This window comes from Halichoeres trimaculatus, unplaced genomic scaffold (genome assembly GCF_033239565.1).
Source record: "Halichoeres trimaculatus isolate MK-OKI-2021-1 unplaced genomic scaffold, fHalTri1.1 fHalTri1_scaffold_14, whole genome shotgun sequence".
Lineage (NCBI taxonomy): Eukaryota > Metazoa > Chordata > Actinopteri > Labriformes > Labridae > Halichoeres > Halichoeres trimaculatus.
In genome coordinates, this window is record NW_027437192.1 from 19228609 (window position 1) to 19244964 (window position 16356).

The window sequence follows — 16356 nt, forward strand, 5'->3', positions numbered from 1 at the left end:
TCTGGCATCAACAAGGCATTTTGGCCCACAGAACTGCTGCCGCTGGATATTTTCTTTTTTTGGGACCATTCTCTGTAAACCCTAGAGATGGTTGTGCGTGAAAATCCCAGTAGATCAGCATTTTCTGAAATACTCAGACCAGCCTGTCTGGCACCAACAACCATGCCATGTTCAAAGTCACTTAAACCACCTTTCTTCCTCATTCTGATGGTCGGTTTGAACTGCAGCAGTTTATTTTGACCATGTCTACATGCCCTAATAAATTGAGTTGCTGTCATGTGATTGGCTGATTAGAAGTTTGCATTAACAAGCAATTGGACAGGTGTGCCTAATGAAGTGGCCAGTGAGCGTATATGCTTCAAATCTAAAAAATGCTTGATGATAATCAATATTGTAGAATGCAATCAACAACAAATTGCATCAATAAATAAAAAATACAAAAAAAAAAAGATTTTCAGGTTTTTTTTTTTTCTCTTTCTTCTTTGAGTAAAATTTCTGTAAAAGTTAGAAAACAGAAGAAAAAAAAATCCTCAAATGCACAAACATTTCTACATTGATCTGTTTTCCAGTGGCTTCAAAACTTGCACAAACTGTTGATTCTTGTTTGTAACTTACTGGCAGGTTTTTCAGTTGTAAAACTTTAGATGTCAGATACCAAGAAGAGAAAATTTCAGTTTGTTTTGAAAGTTTCATCACTGATGACAGAGACAGACAATTGGCAAATGACAATAATCACTGTTGAAGAGAAGCACATTGTTTGACCCTCTGTGCATGACACATCCACAATCGTGTGTCAACAAAATAAAAGAAGACAAATAATTTTAAACTTGAAGGACAGTCTGTGGGAGAGCTGTAACCAGATTAAAGCAAGGGAGTAAAATAGGAAAACAGTTTTGTTTTGTTTCTTGTGTCATTGCTGACACATTGTTGAATGTAACCTGAAATTAAAGCATTACCTGTAAACACAAGCAAAACACGTCCAAATTAAATACTGGAAAGATACACAAACAGGGCCCTGTTTCAGCACGGCACATGGAACAGCCACTGCTCCCACGAGGAGGTATTTTGGACAGTCGCGCACCTTATTTTCTTGCCGGAGTCTGCCTGATATGTTGGCAACTTGCTGTGAACTTGAATGTGCTGAAGTGAGAGGCGAGGCGCAGTGGGGAGCGTGTCAGTAATAATCAAGTGGCACAGTGCAATTTTGGTGTCAAGCATGACCATGATTTGTGCTTGTGTTGCCCGCCTACCCGGACCAGGTCACAGATGCATGGGGGAGGGTACAATTTACCGTTTCTATGACTTTAGCCCACACAGCCTTAACTTTACAGACAAAACCACACGAACTGAACATAAAGGTGGGATTTGAGAGCTGATATTAACCTTGATTGATGCTGGCCAATGTAGCATCTACTGAAGTTTATCTGGATGACAGCACATTTCCAGCTGTGCTGCATGTGCGAAACACACCCCAGGACATGAAACACCACACACAGCTCCATGTCTGGCTCCATAATGAAACTGGATAGAATTTATGAGCCTTGCGTGATTTATTCATAAATGAGGTTGATTTGGGGTTAAATGTAGACTGATGGGAGTGACAGAGAGAAACGTCGTAAAGTGAGGAGAAACAGTGAGAAAGAATTGTAGTAGAGGAGAGACAGCAAGATTGGAGTCAACAAGCGTAATTAAAGGCAGTTAGAGGCAAGATGGTGAGGAAAAACTGTCAGCTGGAAAAAAAGTTACAGTGAAACTGGAGAATGAAGATGTATAAGAGAAAAGGCAATGAAGCCAACAAAGAACTTAGAGGAAAACACCATCCTTAAGAAAACACAAATACACCTCCAGGAACTCTGCAGAGAACTGCATATATGGGTACAAACACATAGGATGCTCTTGTCTTTCAATGTAATTACATCTAACCTTGGTAATGTGCGCTGAAGCCTCGGTAACGGTGGTTTCCATCAGTCACAAAATGCAGCCGGAGCCAGTTCTTGTTGCTAACGATGGGAGAGGGAACGTTGCTGCCTGACAACCTGAAACAAGAAAGAGACAAGACATTTGTAAGATCGAAAAAAAAGAAAAAAAAAAGAAAACCCTTTCACACCTACCCACACGACGCTCTCACAAAACCTTGGTCCTTATCTCCTTTTTTCCCTTTACAGCTAATCCAACAATGGGCCCTTAAGGATCATGCAGAATGAACCAGTGTTGCAAAAAATGCCCTCGCTCTGAAGGTCTTAAACTTTAATTGGCTCATTTAAAGGCAGAAGTAGGGACCCTGCTCACGCACACATGCATGCTGGAGTACGTACAAAAATACTCCTCACAGAGGGAGCAGGGAAAAAAGAAGAGGAAACCTCCTGTAGAATAGCTACATAGCTGTTCTACAGCAGAACAAAGCAGAAGTCTGTAAAACATGGTGGTGAAAGCAACAATGGACACTAAAATAGATGTAGAATACTTTTTTTTTTTTTTTATCTCCATCTCTCCTGTTTTGGAGGATGCATGCTCGTGTCAGTGGGATTGTGAGTAGCTGCTGTCTGAAGTGAAGCGAGAACAAAGTCTGCTGTTGTCTGAAATGTCTCGCGCTGGATTCCAGAGACTGTCAGGACTTCTCCGCCCATCGCAAGCAGACTGTTTGTGTAGCCCCACTGGAGTAACCAGGGATTATGCTGCCTGCTCAGGGGTACATCTGCTGCTGTTAATGAAGCAGGAAGTGTTGTTCCTAATTCAGTGTTCCTGTCTTGCTAGCTTGTTAGGGGATTTGACCCAGCAACTCTCTGAAACAGCTTGTAAGTTTGCGAAGAAAACTTTGTTCAGAGCTACAGGAGATAGAAGCTGCTGTGTTATTGGATCATTGTAATGAAAATTACATATATATAATATTACTTATAGTGTGTCCGACAGGGAAGTAAAAATATCTGCTGCTGAGAAACACTTTGCTTTTCACTGACGCCATTCTATAAACGACCAATCAAAATCAACAATGGGTGGGACATAACAATGATAGCGTAGGTCTGGATGGAGGACAAATTGACCACATGTTTTTTGGGTGTTGAGCAGCTGCCAATGCCACACAAGAAATTATTTTGATTGATTATCGTGTCTGCCTGTCTGTGAAATTCAGCCTCTGTTAATGGACAAGAAGATGAGAGGGTGCCATGAAATAACTTTTGAAACAACAATAAAAAAAAAGAAATTCCTGTCTCTGCTAATACTGCACATCACTGATAAAATGTTACTTGATAGAAATTACATAAACACAGGTATTTGTAAAAAAAGAAATTGTAGAAAAAAGCATTTGGTGGATGTGATGATTCCAAATCTTATTCTAAAATACCGGTTCCTAAAAATTGGTCTGCAATCAAAAATATGCATTTTATCATAACACTCCTGAATTTCAGAGTGCAACACAACATTTGAGCAGTGAAGTATGTTTATTTGTTGCAGCTTTGAGAAGGCAGCAGCAGAAAGGACCTAATTTGTGACTCCTGTATCAAATTAGTATTGATAAACTGCTGCAGAAAATACTGTATTTTCAAAGTGAAGTGTGTTTAGTTAGGTCACTGCTTTCTGTCCCACACTTGGTATTAAAGCTCCTTTGTTCCTGTGTAACCCACAGATACATGCAGCTCTAAATAATGTCTCCAGGTAATAGTTCTCCTCCATATAAGCATGTTGATGTATGATGCTTTTATAATGAAGAGACAAACGTCATGAGCTGTTCCTCTCCTATAATATGTCCCTGGTGATTATCTTTAAGTAATACCGCCCTGGTTGTTACGTTTTGCACTCAGATTTACACACGCTAACATGAAGTGGTCTGCTCTCATGTTCCCCAGTCTCCTTCCATAAACCCCTGCTGTTAACCTTCGCAGTCCATTAATATCAACACACACACAGGCACTCAGATCCATGCTCACACACTCACATGGGCAGTGTATACGCCTGGATCCCACACCTGTACCCTCTAATAACAGTTTTTCAAAGTAGAGCACAAGAGTGCTGAGGAAGTGCTTTAGAAGGTGTGTTCTCATGTGTTGGTTTGTGTTTGTGTTAGAGGGAGATGGAGAGAGGGGTCACCTTGTGCCCTAGATCTGCAGGTAACTCTGAAGTCTGCCATTAGTCAAACACTCTCACACACATATAGTGCTTTCACAGGACCAGGTACACACAAACTTACTGATTTTAACCATAGATTAAAACAGCAAAACAACTTAGAATGCAGATGAATGGCATAAATAAAACCAGAAATGCTTCCTGTATAAACTTGCATTTATTAGCTACTCAGTGGAAAGTAACAGAATAACAGCAGGGCTTTATTTGTTACACATTAAGATCTACTGGCATATATAGTGGTCGGTTATCAGCATAGGAACCTCAAAAACTATACAAAATATGACCCAATGGTGCTAGGATCAGTGAAAGCTACTGTGGACCCAGGACAGACCCTTGAGGTACTATCAGAAATATTCAGTTTTGGTGCAACATATGCTGCCATGCCTTCAGGGTGCTTGTATGATAAAGCAGAAAAAAGTTGAAGATGCTTTTGCATCATGAAACACAAACTATAACAAAGATGACCCAAACTGTGGAGCACCTTAAGTCCTTCATTAGGCAAAAATCAGGGACATTTAATAGTTCCAACTCCAGAGATGGGTCTCCTTAGTTCTAAGCTGTGTGAGGAGATGAATTTAAATAATTAACATGCTCAGGTCTAAACTATTTTAAACTATAAATCATGAGCTTTTTTTTTATTTTTTTATTTTACTCCACAAATAAAGGTCACGAATGCTTCTACCAAACACAAGATTATTCTGAGCCAAAGGCCTGATAACAGATTCATTTTCAAAATAAAATATGAAATGTAATCAAATTATATTAACCCTTATACCTAAACCTCAAAATGCCATGAAACGCTGTAAATGGCACACCCAAATTATATTAGATGCTGATACACTCTGGAGCACATATACAAGCTTGGTCTTTCTGTAAAGGTAACACTGAAATTTAACCTCAGCAGTCAAACTTATAGTAACTTTAACTAGTATGTAGTTATTGAAGTAAGAACACAGGAATTACACATTGTTGTCCCTGCCATGTTTTTTTATGCAGCAGCATGTGAAAGGATGAAAGTGTGAAACTGAAACTTAAATTAGAGTACCTGGGTGTCTGTTCACACCTCGTCATGCTAGGTGACATTATTGGCTCCGGGAGAACCATAGATCTACTCAGCTGGTCAAATCAGGTGTCAAATAAAAGGACTGCAATGTTGACACTGTAGTATTGAGATTTGAAACACCTTGCATAATCTACATATTCTGGTTTCAAATCAAAGTCAGAAGTCAAAAGTCAAAAAGGTGGGCCACCACCAGAAGAAAAATCTTTGAAAAAGCGTTTTAATTCTTTTGAAATGTTACTTTACTCTTGTGTGTTGAAGGATTAGATTGTCCTTTTCTGATGAGCACCGACTGTAAAAGCTTATGATGCATACTTAATTCTAATCATAACAGCAAGCATAGAAACATGGAGAGCACTGACTCTTAAGGGATCCACATGGACCAGAAATAGACTAACCTTTTACAAAGAAAGAGTACTGAGCATAAGGCATTAGCCTCAAACACAAAACGCTGTCATGGAGACAACTAGTACAACCTACAAGTTCAGAGAATTTACATGGCGATGATACTATACACTAACTGATGTTGCTTCAGACGGATTCAACCTTTTATTTTGTCTTTTTTTTGCCTTTTTGATTCCCAACAGTCATATGCGTAGCAACTTAGACTTGAGTTGGAGTTGTGTTTGCAGGTTTTTGCAAACCCCGAACCCCTCTCGTCTCTTCTCTGTGGTTTCTCTGTTCTCCCCACAGTGTCTCTTCATACATGCACTTACACACATATTATTCATGCCTGCTGATCTTAATTTACTTCCTGCTATGACATCATTTCCCTCGTGCATCATTAGGAGTAGAGCGTGCGCATATTCAATCTGTTTCAATATTAAAACAAGAATTAAATCATAAATCCACACAGAGGGCCTGTGCGTGTGTGATGATAAAATATGAAACTGCATGCTCACAAAGCACTTGACAACTGAGAGCTGCAGAATGAAGGAATAATTAGTAAAACCTTTCCTGAAACAGAAGGTGGAACATTCAAGAAACTGACTGCTGATTAAAAAGGTCATAGATAGCAGAAGGAACACCTCCTCCTATAGAGGTCTCTGTCTGGAAAAAAAAAGTACTGTAGAGATTCAGCAGTGATCCCTTAAAGGTCCCCTGCCGTATTGAGGGGAGATTAAACTAAAAAGACTATGGCTGCTTGGTAACTACTTACATGGATAATTAAAGCTTAAAATGATGCTTCCAGCAAAAAAGCCCAATACGTCCAAAAAACATCAGCCTCTGAACTGCTGTGAAGCCGGTTGATTTTCCCCATGTGGACAATTTGTAATGCATTATTAAATCATTCATCTATGCTGATGGCTCCTCTCCGTGACTGGTAAGTGTTTTCCTGAGATATCTGCCATAAAAGCACTTCAGAGCTACCCAGAGGTATTATAGATCATTTTCGGCAGGGCTCCAAAATTGTAATACCTTGGTCTGAGCGGGGGGCTAACTCTTTGATTTGACAGTGACAGCGGACATTAATTGGGAGAAGTCAGGCTTGTTGATAAGGGTTATCACTTCGAAGTAAAATAAAAGCAATGATAATAATTCAAGCATGTTTCAGATCATAAATAGAAAACTCATATCTCTGCCCCATCTGTCATGAATAATGAGTAAGAGCAGGTACAGTGTGCAGCCTTTATTGGCAGAGGTCACTCTGACCTGGCTCTGCCTTGACTGTCTTCCTCCGAACATCTCCCTGTTTCATCTCTGTTAGTTTAATTTGTTCTCTCTTCTATACAGCTGAACCTCCTTGAGGCATTCTGAACCCAACTTGGCAAAAGGCCAGTCAAGAGTCATGCCCACTTGGAAACCCTGGTGATGCACTGGCTCTTGCTGCCCATCTGTCTCCATCTTTCTTCATCCATGGGTCGTGGGAGTAATTGGAGGCCATGTTGTATGTCAGGTAACTCATCAGTAGAGCGTATAAACTGGTTTAAGGGCGTCCTGGGTTAGTGTTCCTTCATAGAGTACTTAACCTTTTCATCAGAGACAGACTTTCAACAAGAGAAATGATAAACATTAGTAGCTATTAGAGGCATTCAACGAATGCCCAAACAGCATATTTCTCATCTCTACGAACTGCTCATATCTTTAGATAGAAATGTTTTTTTTTAAAGAGACTTGTTGATGGTGATTTTGCCACATTTCTTTTTGTTTGACATCTTCTTTAAATTCTGGATTTTGTATCACTCTGCGCACATAAACATAAGAGAAACCTTGTCAGTTTTTCTCCATAACTTCAGCTACAGCTCCTAGCTAAAGAAGATTAAATTGCTCCAGGATTATCTGGAGAAGTTTGTATCTGTTACACAACATCACATATGTAGACTCGCCACAAAAGCAAGAACAGCAAAAAGAACACAAGGGCTCTCGGTTGTCACCCAGGGACAGTAGACTGCTGTGGCTTGGTAAGACAGCCAAGTTTGACTTAATATTTAGAACTCTAAACAAATCTGCAGAAGACTTTCAAATAAATCCAGGATATAAAAAGTGTGAGGTGACTAAAGGAAGTTGATTTGTTGAGAAACAGATAAAAGTTCTGTTTGTTCTTGGAAGAATCAGAGGAAAAATCTTGCTCCTGTGCGTTTCCTCTGTGCAGTGCTTGTGTTGGAGCCCAGCTGATCTCTGTAGTACTGTGGTTACTGTTGGGAGAATTGGTTTCAGAGCGGGTGCTTAAAACCTCAAAGGAGCCAGTCAGCAATCACATGCCAACAGCATTCTCCTCCTTAACTGGGTAAACTCCATGTTTAAGTACTTCTGGTGAAATAAAAAAATAGATACTGAGATGTGGAATTGGTTTCTGACCATTCTTGTTCATGTGCGTGTCTGCAGGAGAGAATATGAAGTGCAGGGTTGCCAGAGGGAGCAGTAGAACATAATTGATTAAATACACTGGACCAAAAGAGCATCTCTTTCTCTCTTCCTCTCTCCATCTCTCTGTCTACCATCCTCTCATCCATCCTCTGAGCCTCCTCCTCCTGCACAACAATACAACCAGTCATTGCACTGCCAGTGTGAGGATAAGAGAGAGAGGGGTTCGGGAGGAAATAAAGAAGCATGGGGTGAAAGGACGGTAGAAGGAGGCAGAGATCGATGGAGACATGGTGAAACATTGAGGGGGAGCACCAAGGAAGCAGTGCGGGAGGGAGGAAAGACACACAGAGTCTGACAGAGGTACACTGATTTATCTGTTAGCTTGTTAATTATTCATTTTAACATTTAAGAGGGATGTAGTCACGAAATTCATGAGCAGTACAGCATTAGAGCAGCTTTGTAAGAAGTTAATTCAGGGATAAAACAAACAACTTTTAAATTAAAAAGGTCATTTTCTGCAAAGTTGAGCACATGACAGGAAACACTTTGTAATGATTGAATGATCACCGACAAATTTTGGGTTATTTCACACAGTTCCTTCTCTTTTTAAAGAATTTAGCACTTCATTAACTCTATGTAATTTATAATAAAAAAGACAAGTTGAACCCTGAAATTAAAAGGACAGATGTTGAACTCATTTTCAGCCTTCAGTATATTGGTTTGGACACCTACAGTAGAGAGTTGCTGTGCATGACTTGCAGCTCATAAGACTCACCCAACTCTGCCTGAAACTGTTCATTTTGGCTGCTTCCCAGTGATAAACTCAGTTGGTGGGTGTTACTTTTTACACAGCTTTTTGGGAGTCATGAAACGACTACCTTTACAGGAAAGCAAACCATTAGCTCCCCATTATAGCTATTAGCAGAAAGCTACTGTTGAGCTACCTTGTTGAAGATACTTAAAGCTCGTGGTCCCAAGCCTCAATAGAAGGTTATAATGGATGGAACAGCCTTCAGGACTTTGTTTACATAGGAGGGATCACTGAAGTGGGAAGCACAAACAGCTTTGCTGTGGCTGGTGGTTGTTTAAGGCTTTCTTCATCTTTGTAATTTAACCAGCACATATCTTATGATGATGCGTCTTTACGGGATAAGAGATAAAAATATAAACAGCAAAACCATGTCAAATATTTTTGGGCTTCTTTTTGCAATAATGCGTGCTTACTAAACCACAACTCCCTCCACAGTTGTTAGATTTTACTTCAACAGAGTTGCCTTGAGATGTGGTGGGTCAGAAAAGTCCCATCACAGATGTGCAACAGACAAACCTGAACCTGGTACACTGTGTTCACACAGGTTTGGAGAAAGTTAGCAACAATACTCATGTAGATGAGGGTGTCTAGACAGTCCTAACTTGGTACTAAGGGGCCCCAACACCATTACACCACCAATAGCGTTAGGTGTTGATTGAATGGATTCATGCTTTCTTGAGGTATCTGAATCAGATGTCAGATGCCCATGCAAACCATATCATCAGTTTCCCTGTCAGCTGACAGGAGTGGCATCTGATGTAGTCTGCTGAAGTGGCAGTACATCTGTTCAAAGATAGAGGCTTTTTCGCACTGAGAACTGCTGCTTATTGGCCATTTTTTTAATACAGTTCTCTAAAAGCCGAGATAGAGCTGTGCTTGAAAACCCCTGTAGATCAACAGTTTGTAAAATACTCAAACCAGCTGTGGCACTCACCAACAACTCAACTATCCAAAGTCGCTTAAATACGATGGCCCTGAGAGCTCACAGCACTTTGACTTATAAAAACACATGCAAAAAGAAAAAAACACAGGAAAATATATATATATTTTTTTTTTTTTTTCCAGAGGACACTTAAAAGTGATGCACATGTCCCAGAAAGCTTGTTGTCGATGCAGATTTTTAGTCAAAGCTCTACTACACATATTCTAATACAATGTTAAATGAATCAAAAACACAACACATCTGACAAAAAGAGAACCATAATAGAGCTGTGACTGAAAATCGACATCAACAACAAGCAGGCCTTTACATGTACGTCACTTCTCAGTGTCCTCTGGAAAAAACTTTTGTTGTGTTGCAGTGTACTTGCAGCACATCTTTCTAACGTGTTGTGTTGTAGTCTGTGGAGAGCATTTTCTAAATGCTGCGCAAGTGTTGTCAAATTGATGAAAATGTTTTTTTTTTCTTTTAAATTTGCTTGTGTTTTGTCTTTTTGCATGTGTTTTCTTAAGTTGCAGCGTTGTAAGCTCTCAGGGCCGCTGTATTTTAGTGACTTTGGGTGGTTGAGATGTTGGTGGTTGCAACAGGCTGGTTTGAGCACTAATATTGCTTGTTCCTTCCCCATTGTTTGAGACACAGCAGCCAACTTTATCTAAATGCATTGAGTCACTTTCATCTGATTGGGTTATCTGAAATTGTCTGATTAGTTGAACTTTTTTTTTTTTTTTTTTTTTTTTCCACATCCCTCTTCACTGCTGGGTGTGGCTGCAGTTTAATCGCACAGTTATCAAGGTGATCTCTGTGTGATCAATCATATAAATGCTAGCATCTTTTTACCTCAGACACTTGGAGCTCCTGTTTGTACACTATTTTTTGTTTGTACACAGTTTGGATTTTAACAATAAGCAACGCAATCTAACATTTTGTAGACCAAGTTTCAAAACTGTTTCTCTTGTGTGATGCAGTGAAGCACCAGCATTTTTCTTTTTAGTCTTTTCATCCATATTGTTTCATCCACAACTTGCAGATTGTGACAGCAAATTAAGCTATTTTGCAGTCATGCTTGTATTCAGCTTTGCCATCTATAAACTCATTTACAGCCTTTTAACTCTACACCAGAGCTCAGCATCGGCATTTATTCAATTACTTTTTGTTGGTTATGTAAGCAGCTCTTGCTCAACGTCCTCTTTTTCTGAACACCCTGCTGTGACTTTCACTACACACTGCTGCACGAGAAAAAATGTTTCTTTGAGTTAAAAGAGCTTCATAATCATACGATACATTTCATCTACAGTTTGATGTAGAATGTGATCACACCATCTCATTCAGGGGCTGTTGCATTGTTCCCTCTTCTCCAGGAATCTAATCTGATAAGTGGCATCTAGCAGAGCACAGACAGATGGACACTCAAGACTTGAAAATTGATCTCTGACTCGAGAGATCGTTCGTGTGGAGAGGTTCAGACGTTCTACCTGCTGAGTAATGAATGGCTCTGCACACACATGCAAGAATGTTACATTAGTGGTAAAGTGTGTTAAAAGGGTAACACAAACCAACACTGGCTTTTGTGTGTAAACATGTGTGTGTGTGTGAGTGTGGCTACAGGACAGTAGGGGGAATGCTGCTTAATCAGGCAATCTGTCTTAATAGCCTTCACTAATTAAGACAGGAGGGATCTGCTACACACACACACACCTGCACAAAGTCACACACACACACACACACACACACACACAAATGTACAAGCAGTGACAAAAATGCTCGTGCACAGAAATGCAAACAAAATATGCACACACACACACACACACACACACACACACACACACACACACACACACACACACACACACACACACACACACACACACACACACACACACACACACACACACACACTGCAGGAATGTTGGGCTGAATGCGGTCTTGCTGGAGCCATCATCAATCAGAATGCAGAGACACAAGAGTTCTCTGTGTGTGTGTGTGTGTGTGTGTGTGTGTGTGTGTGTGTGTGTGTGTGTGTGTGTGTGTGTGTGTGTGTGTCTTTTTGTATATGTTGCGTATGCACAGGACTAGTTTGTTATTTATGTGTATTTATGCTTGTGTGTGTGTGTGTGTGTGTGTGTGTGTGTGTGTGTGTGTGTGTGTGTGTGTGTGTGTGTGTGTGTGTGTGTGTGTGTGTCTTTTTGTATATGTTGCGTATGCACAGGACTAGTTTGTTATTTATGTGTATTTATGCTTGTGTGTGTGTGTGTGTGTGTGTGTGTGTGTGTGTGTGTGTGTGTGTGTGTGTGTGTGTGTGTGTGTGTGTGTGTGTGTGTGTGTGTGTGTGTGTGTGTGTGTGTGCTGGGCCTGCTGTGTCACTCTCCATCAATCTCAAGTGAGCAGAGAGTAATCAGTGTTCACAACGGGACCCTGCTCTGTCTCTCCCTCCCCTCCCTTTATCTCATTGTAGTTTCTCTCCTCCTCTTCCTCCCGCTTGTCTTTGCTCATCTCCTCTTAGAGCAGAAAGGTGTTTTAAATCCAGCTTGTTCGCACAGACTGACACAAAACATGAGTGGGTGAGACAAATGGGAGAGATGAGGTATCTCCAGCTACATGTAAAAGATTATAAATTGTACTTGTGATTTAGCCTTTATCGCCAAGCCAGTAAAAGGACATAATATCAGAAAGACCTATCTAGAAACTTTTGACCACATACCCTGTCCTCACACTGTATCGGGGAACTCTACTAGATACTGTGGGCTTTCATACTAAACTTATAAAAACCCAAACACATCAAGACGCAATGAAAATCAGAGTGCAGAGACTTCCACTGGACATACTGATCATCTGTTTCAGTCGCTTGTTTGTTGGTCAGCAGCATTCACTCCCTGAACCAACTTCTGCATGATACAACCACTCTCTTTCATATGCTCTGCATTTTTTAACTTGAATTTATGGCTGTAGGTCTGTATTTTTGTTAAATTCTGATGCTAACCAATGTAACTGTTTATTGTCAAGCATTTGGGACTGAAAAGTATCCAAAATTTTGACAAACAACTGTAAAGTGACACTGATGTTCCTTAAAAACCCCATGGTCTTCCCAAAGAACAGGATACCCCAGAATCAGTGAACACAAATTTAGCTTGAGTTGAGCCACTTTCGAGATAAAGACTTCACTTCAAAATTTAGTAAACCTAAAGTAAAGAGCTTAATGTTTAAGGCAGACACAGCTGAGCTTTGTTTTACAATGGAGGTAAACATCCAGTGTAAAACATTGTTTCCCATCTGTTGGGTAATTTATGCCTGAGATGGCAGAGCAAGCAGGTTACAAATCCAGGGAGCTTTTTCTACTTGCTGATGAGGAAGACACCGCCAAACACTGTACTACATCATAGAAAATAAATCAAAAAAGGCTGATGCTTTTAACTCCAGGCAGTCATCAAATGGCAGTTAATTGTATATGTAAGAGAGTAATAATACTGATGTCTTTATATCTCATTTCAGTTTAGACCAGTTAGTGGAATGCTTAGACCCAAACTTGGCACATGACAAGAACTCAGAGCCTTATTTTCAAGCAAGTAAGTCATAAAGATCGTAACAAAAGTATATATGCTCATGTATTAAGTATGTTAGTGAATAAACATTAAAAGTAAGTGAGTAAATAAGTGAGCCTGTAAGACAGTATGTACCTTAGTATATAAATGTGTATGTAATTACGAAAGTTAAGTCAGTACATGCATACATATGGAAGTGAGTCAGTAACATAGACTGAATGTAATATGGATGTAGACTCTGTAATGTCACCCGTCTGTTCCTGATACACTGATTGAAGCCAACTGTCAAACAAGGTCATATTGGATATAACGTGGGCTTTGAACTGCGTTCCTAGCAGCTACTGGGCGCCCAGCAGTCATGTCAGCTGAGCTGTGTCTCTGATTGGACAATCAGGCGATCCTAAAATCTTCTAAACTGCCAATTTGGGGAAAAAATAAACAACAAAGTGTGCAGATAGCAAAATTAGTGTTTTGGACCATGCTGTAAATAGGCTTTTTAATGCTGTAGTAGTCTTTCTTGTTATGTTTTGAAGTAAGTAGGTTTGTTAGTATGTTTATGTCAACTTAAATAATAATAATTTGTCGATTAAGTTAGCTGGTATATAAATGGAAGTCAGTGAGTATATTGACAAGTAGGAAAGTATATATGTTAGAAAGGAAGCATAAAAAGAAATTAGAAAGTATATCATTAAGTAGCTAAGTAAGATAGCAAGTATATAAGTAAGCAAGTTTTAAAGTAAGTAGGTAAGTATATGGTGAGAAAGTTTATTAAAAAATACAACAGCATGGTGTTTGTGGACACTTTAAACAGAAATAATTAACTGGTATAGTTGCATAAGCCTCATTTTTGATCTGCTGCATACCTACAACACCTTTTTAAAGAATACCTAGAAAAACAACGCCATGAATACTGCTGCAAAACAATCCCTCTTTATTACTTTCCTCTTTCCACTCCCTGAATTCCTTTGTCTTCATGTCTGAGCCTCATCTTCCTCCTTCTCTAGGGTTTACTCCCCTTCTCTCTGACTATTCGGTCCCTTCTCTTAGCACATACTCTCGCAGAAGCCATTGCAATTCTGGGCGGCTCCCTCCTCTCAAACCCTCTTTCTTCTATGTATGTGTGTGTGTGTGTGTGTGTGTGTGTGTGTGTGTGTGTGTGTGTGTGTGTGTGTGTGTGTGTGTGTGTGTGTGTGTGTGTGTGTGTAGCCAGCAGGACAGCAGCATAATCAGAGCAGAGACAGAGAATGGGAGAGAAGGGGAACAGAGACAAGGGATGGAGTTGGGGTTATTATTATTACATTACATTATATTATAATTTCAGCACCCTGGCTGCTGCTGCCACCAGTGGCTCAGTGCTATTCAAAACACTACAACAGAGCACAGTCACACACCAGGGCATACTCAGCAACCAAACAAAGACATTAATACATTCATATACGCATACACACAGCTCCGGTTTACAGATGGGAATGACAATGACAGCATATTTATGCCGCTAGAATTAGTTTGCTGTGGCCTGGCCCAAATACATATTGTGCTCCAGTGGTGCTCAACCTCTGGCCTGATCTCTCAGGTTTGGCTGCAGATGGAAAGGTTATTTGCTGTGGGAACGGTAAATATCACCGAAGTCAACAGAGTTATGCTCTACGATAAAGCGTAAGCTGTTATTTTGAAAAAAAAAATAAAATAAATAAAGCTGCTGAGATACAAACAAACAACAAAAGCAGCCTGGGCAGACTTCATTTGGGGCATATTTCACTCTTTCACTGCTTTATGAAAAGATAAAAGTCAGGATGCAGTGAAAAGAACATTAACTATTGTTTTTTTTTTCACCCATAAAATGTGTTTTGGATTCTCGATGAGCCAGGGGCATCAGTTTGGATGAGAGTTGAAAAATACAAAGATCAAATTGTCAAGACTCTGTCATGGTGCTCAGAGTAATTAAGTGCAAAAGTTGAAGATGCCTCAAAGCCCTTGAGTAGAAGTGACCTATTTTGTTATTTTTACTTTGAGTGAATGTTTATAATGTGACTTTGTTTGTGCAAACACTATAATCTCATTATCATACACTAATCTAATTATAAACCTTACTTTGAATCTGACAGTAATTTGATTAAGCTGTTTATATGCATATCTGAAGATGATTTATCTTAATGCACCCATCTTAATGCAATCTTGCATGGCGTTTTTGTGATTACGCTTATTGTCATTTGTGTTCTCCCTTAAAGGCAACATCAGTGGACAAATCAGAAATTGCAATCTACCTGTCTGATTGGCCAGAGTGATAAGTGCAACATTTCTGCAGTGTCTGGGTTTAAAGTATTGAAGCCAACTCTGAAGCAACACAGGTTCTCACATGCTGGGTGAGCTGCACAGCTTGGAAGAACTCAGATGGACCGGCTTAGTGACCGTATGGTGTTTACATCTCTGAATAATCACCCTATAATGCCTCTAATTTCACAGCTCCTCACACATCTTAATCCTACAGTGAGCACTTTATACAACTTAAATTAAAGAAACAGAGGATTAACTTGTTGTTACTGCTTTAAACAAAGTGTTGCATTCTCTAAGGCTGCCCCATGAACACATAACTCGAAGGAAGACACATTTTGCCGGTCCAAATGAACTCTCTATTGAGTTTTTTCAACTGTGCATGAAGCAGAGAAGGAAACTGTGTGTCAGGCTGTAAACGTTTTACTGAGACTTAAATGAACAGTTGACCATTGTCAGGATGTTATTCCAGGAGCCAAATTAGCTGAATGAGGCTCCTTAGCTCCAAAACAAGCCGACCCAATGTATTACATTTGTAAAAATAGTAAATAAAGCAGTGCCATTAAAAATAAAGGTTTCTTGAACTCATTAAGTGCAAAACTCTGATATAAAAATATGTGAATTTGGCTTCTTACACATGCAGCATCCAGTAGATCAAAGGTCCTAATTAAACAACCCATAGTGCTTGATCTAAAGAGCATGGTGCAGAGTGAACCAGAGCATGACTGGCCGCATTTTAATGAAATGTGCACAATCCGGCCACTAACTTAAATCTACAGGAGTGGTGTACTTGGCAGCTTCATTGATG

At 39.8% G+C, this 16356-nt stretch overlaps 1 protein-coding gene across 3 annotated transcripts in view; it reads right to left on the minus strand.

Annotated features, from left to right (window-relative positions):
• LOC141802585 (CUB and sushi domain-containing protein 3-like) overlaps window positions 1-16356 on the minus strand; it is a 448333-nt gene that overhangs the window by 206323 nt on the left and 225654 nt on the right. For all 3 annotated transcript variants that reach the window (XM_074686127.1, XM_074686129.1, XM_074686128.1), the window contains exon 6: window positions 1924-2036. In XM_074686127.1, coding sequence (XP_074542228.1) covers window positions 1924-2036 — 113 coding nt within the window. The remainder of the gene's footprint in view (window positions 1-1923; window positions 2037-16356) is intronic.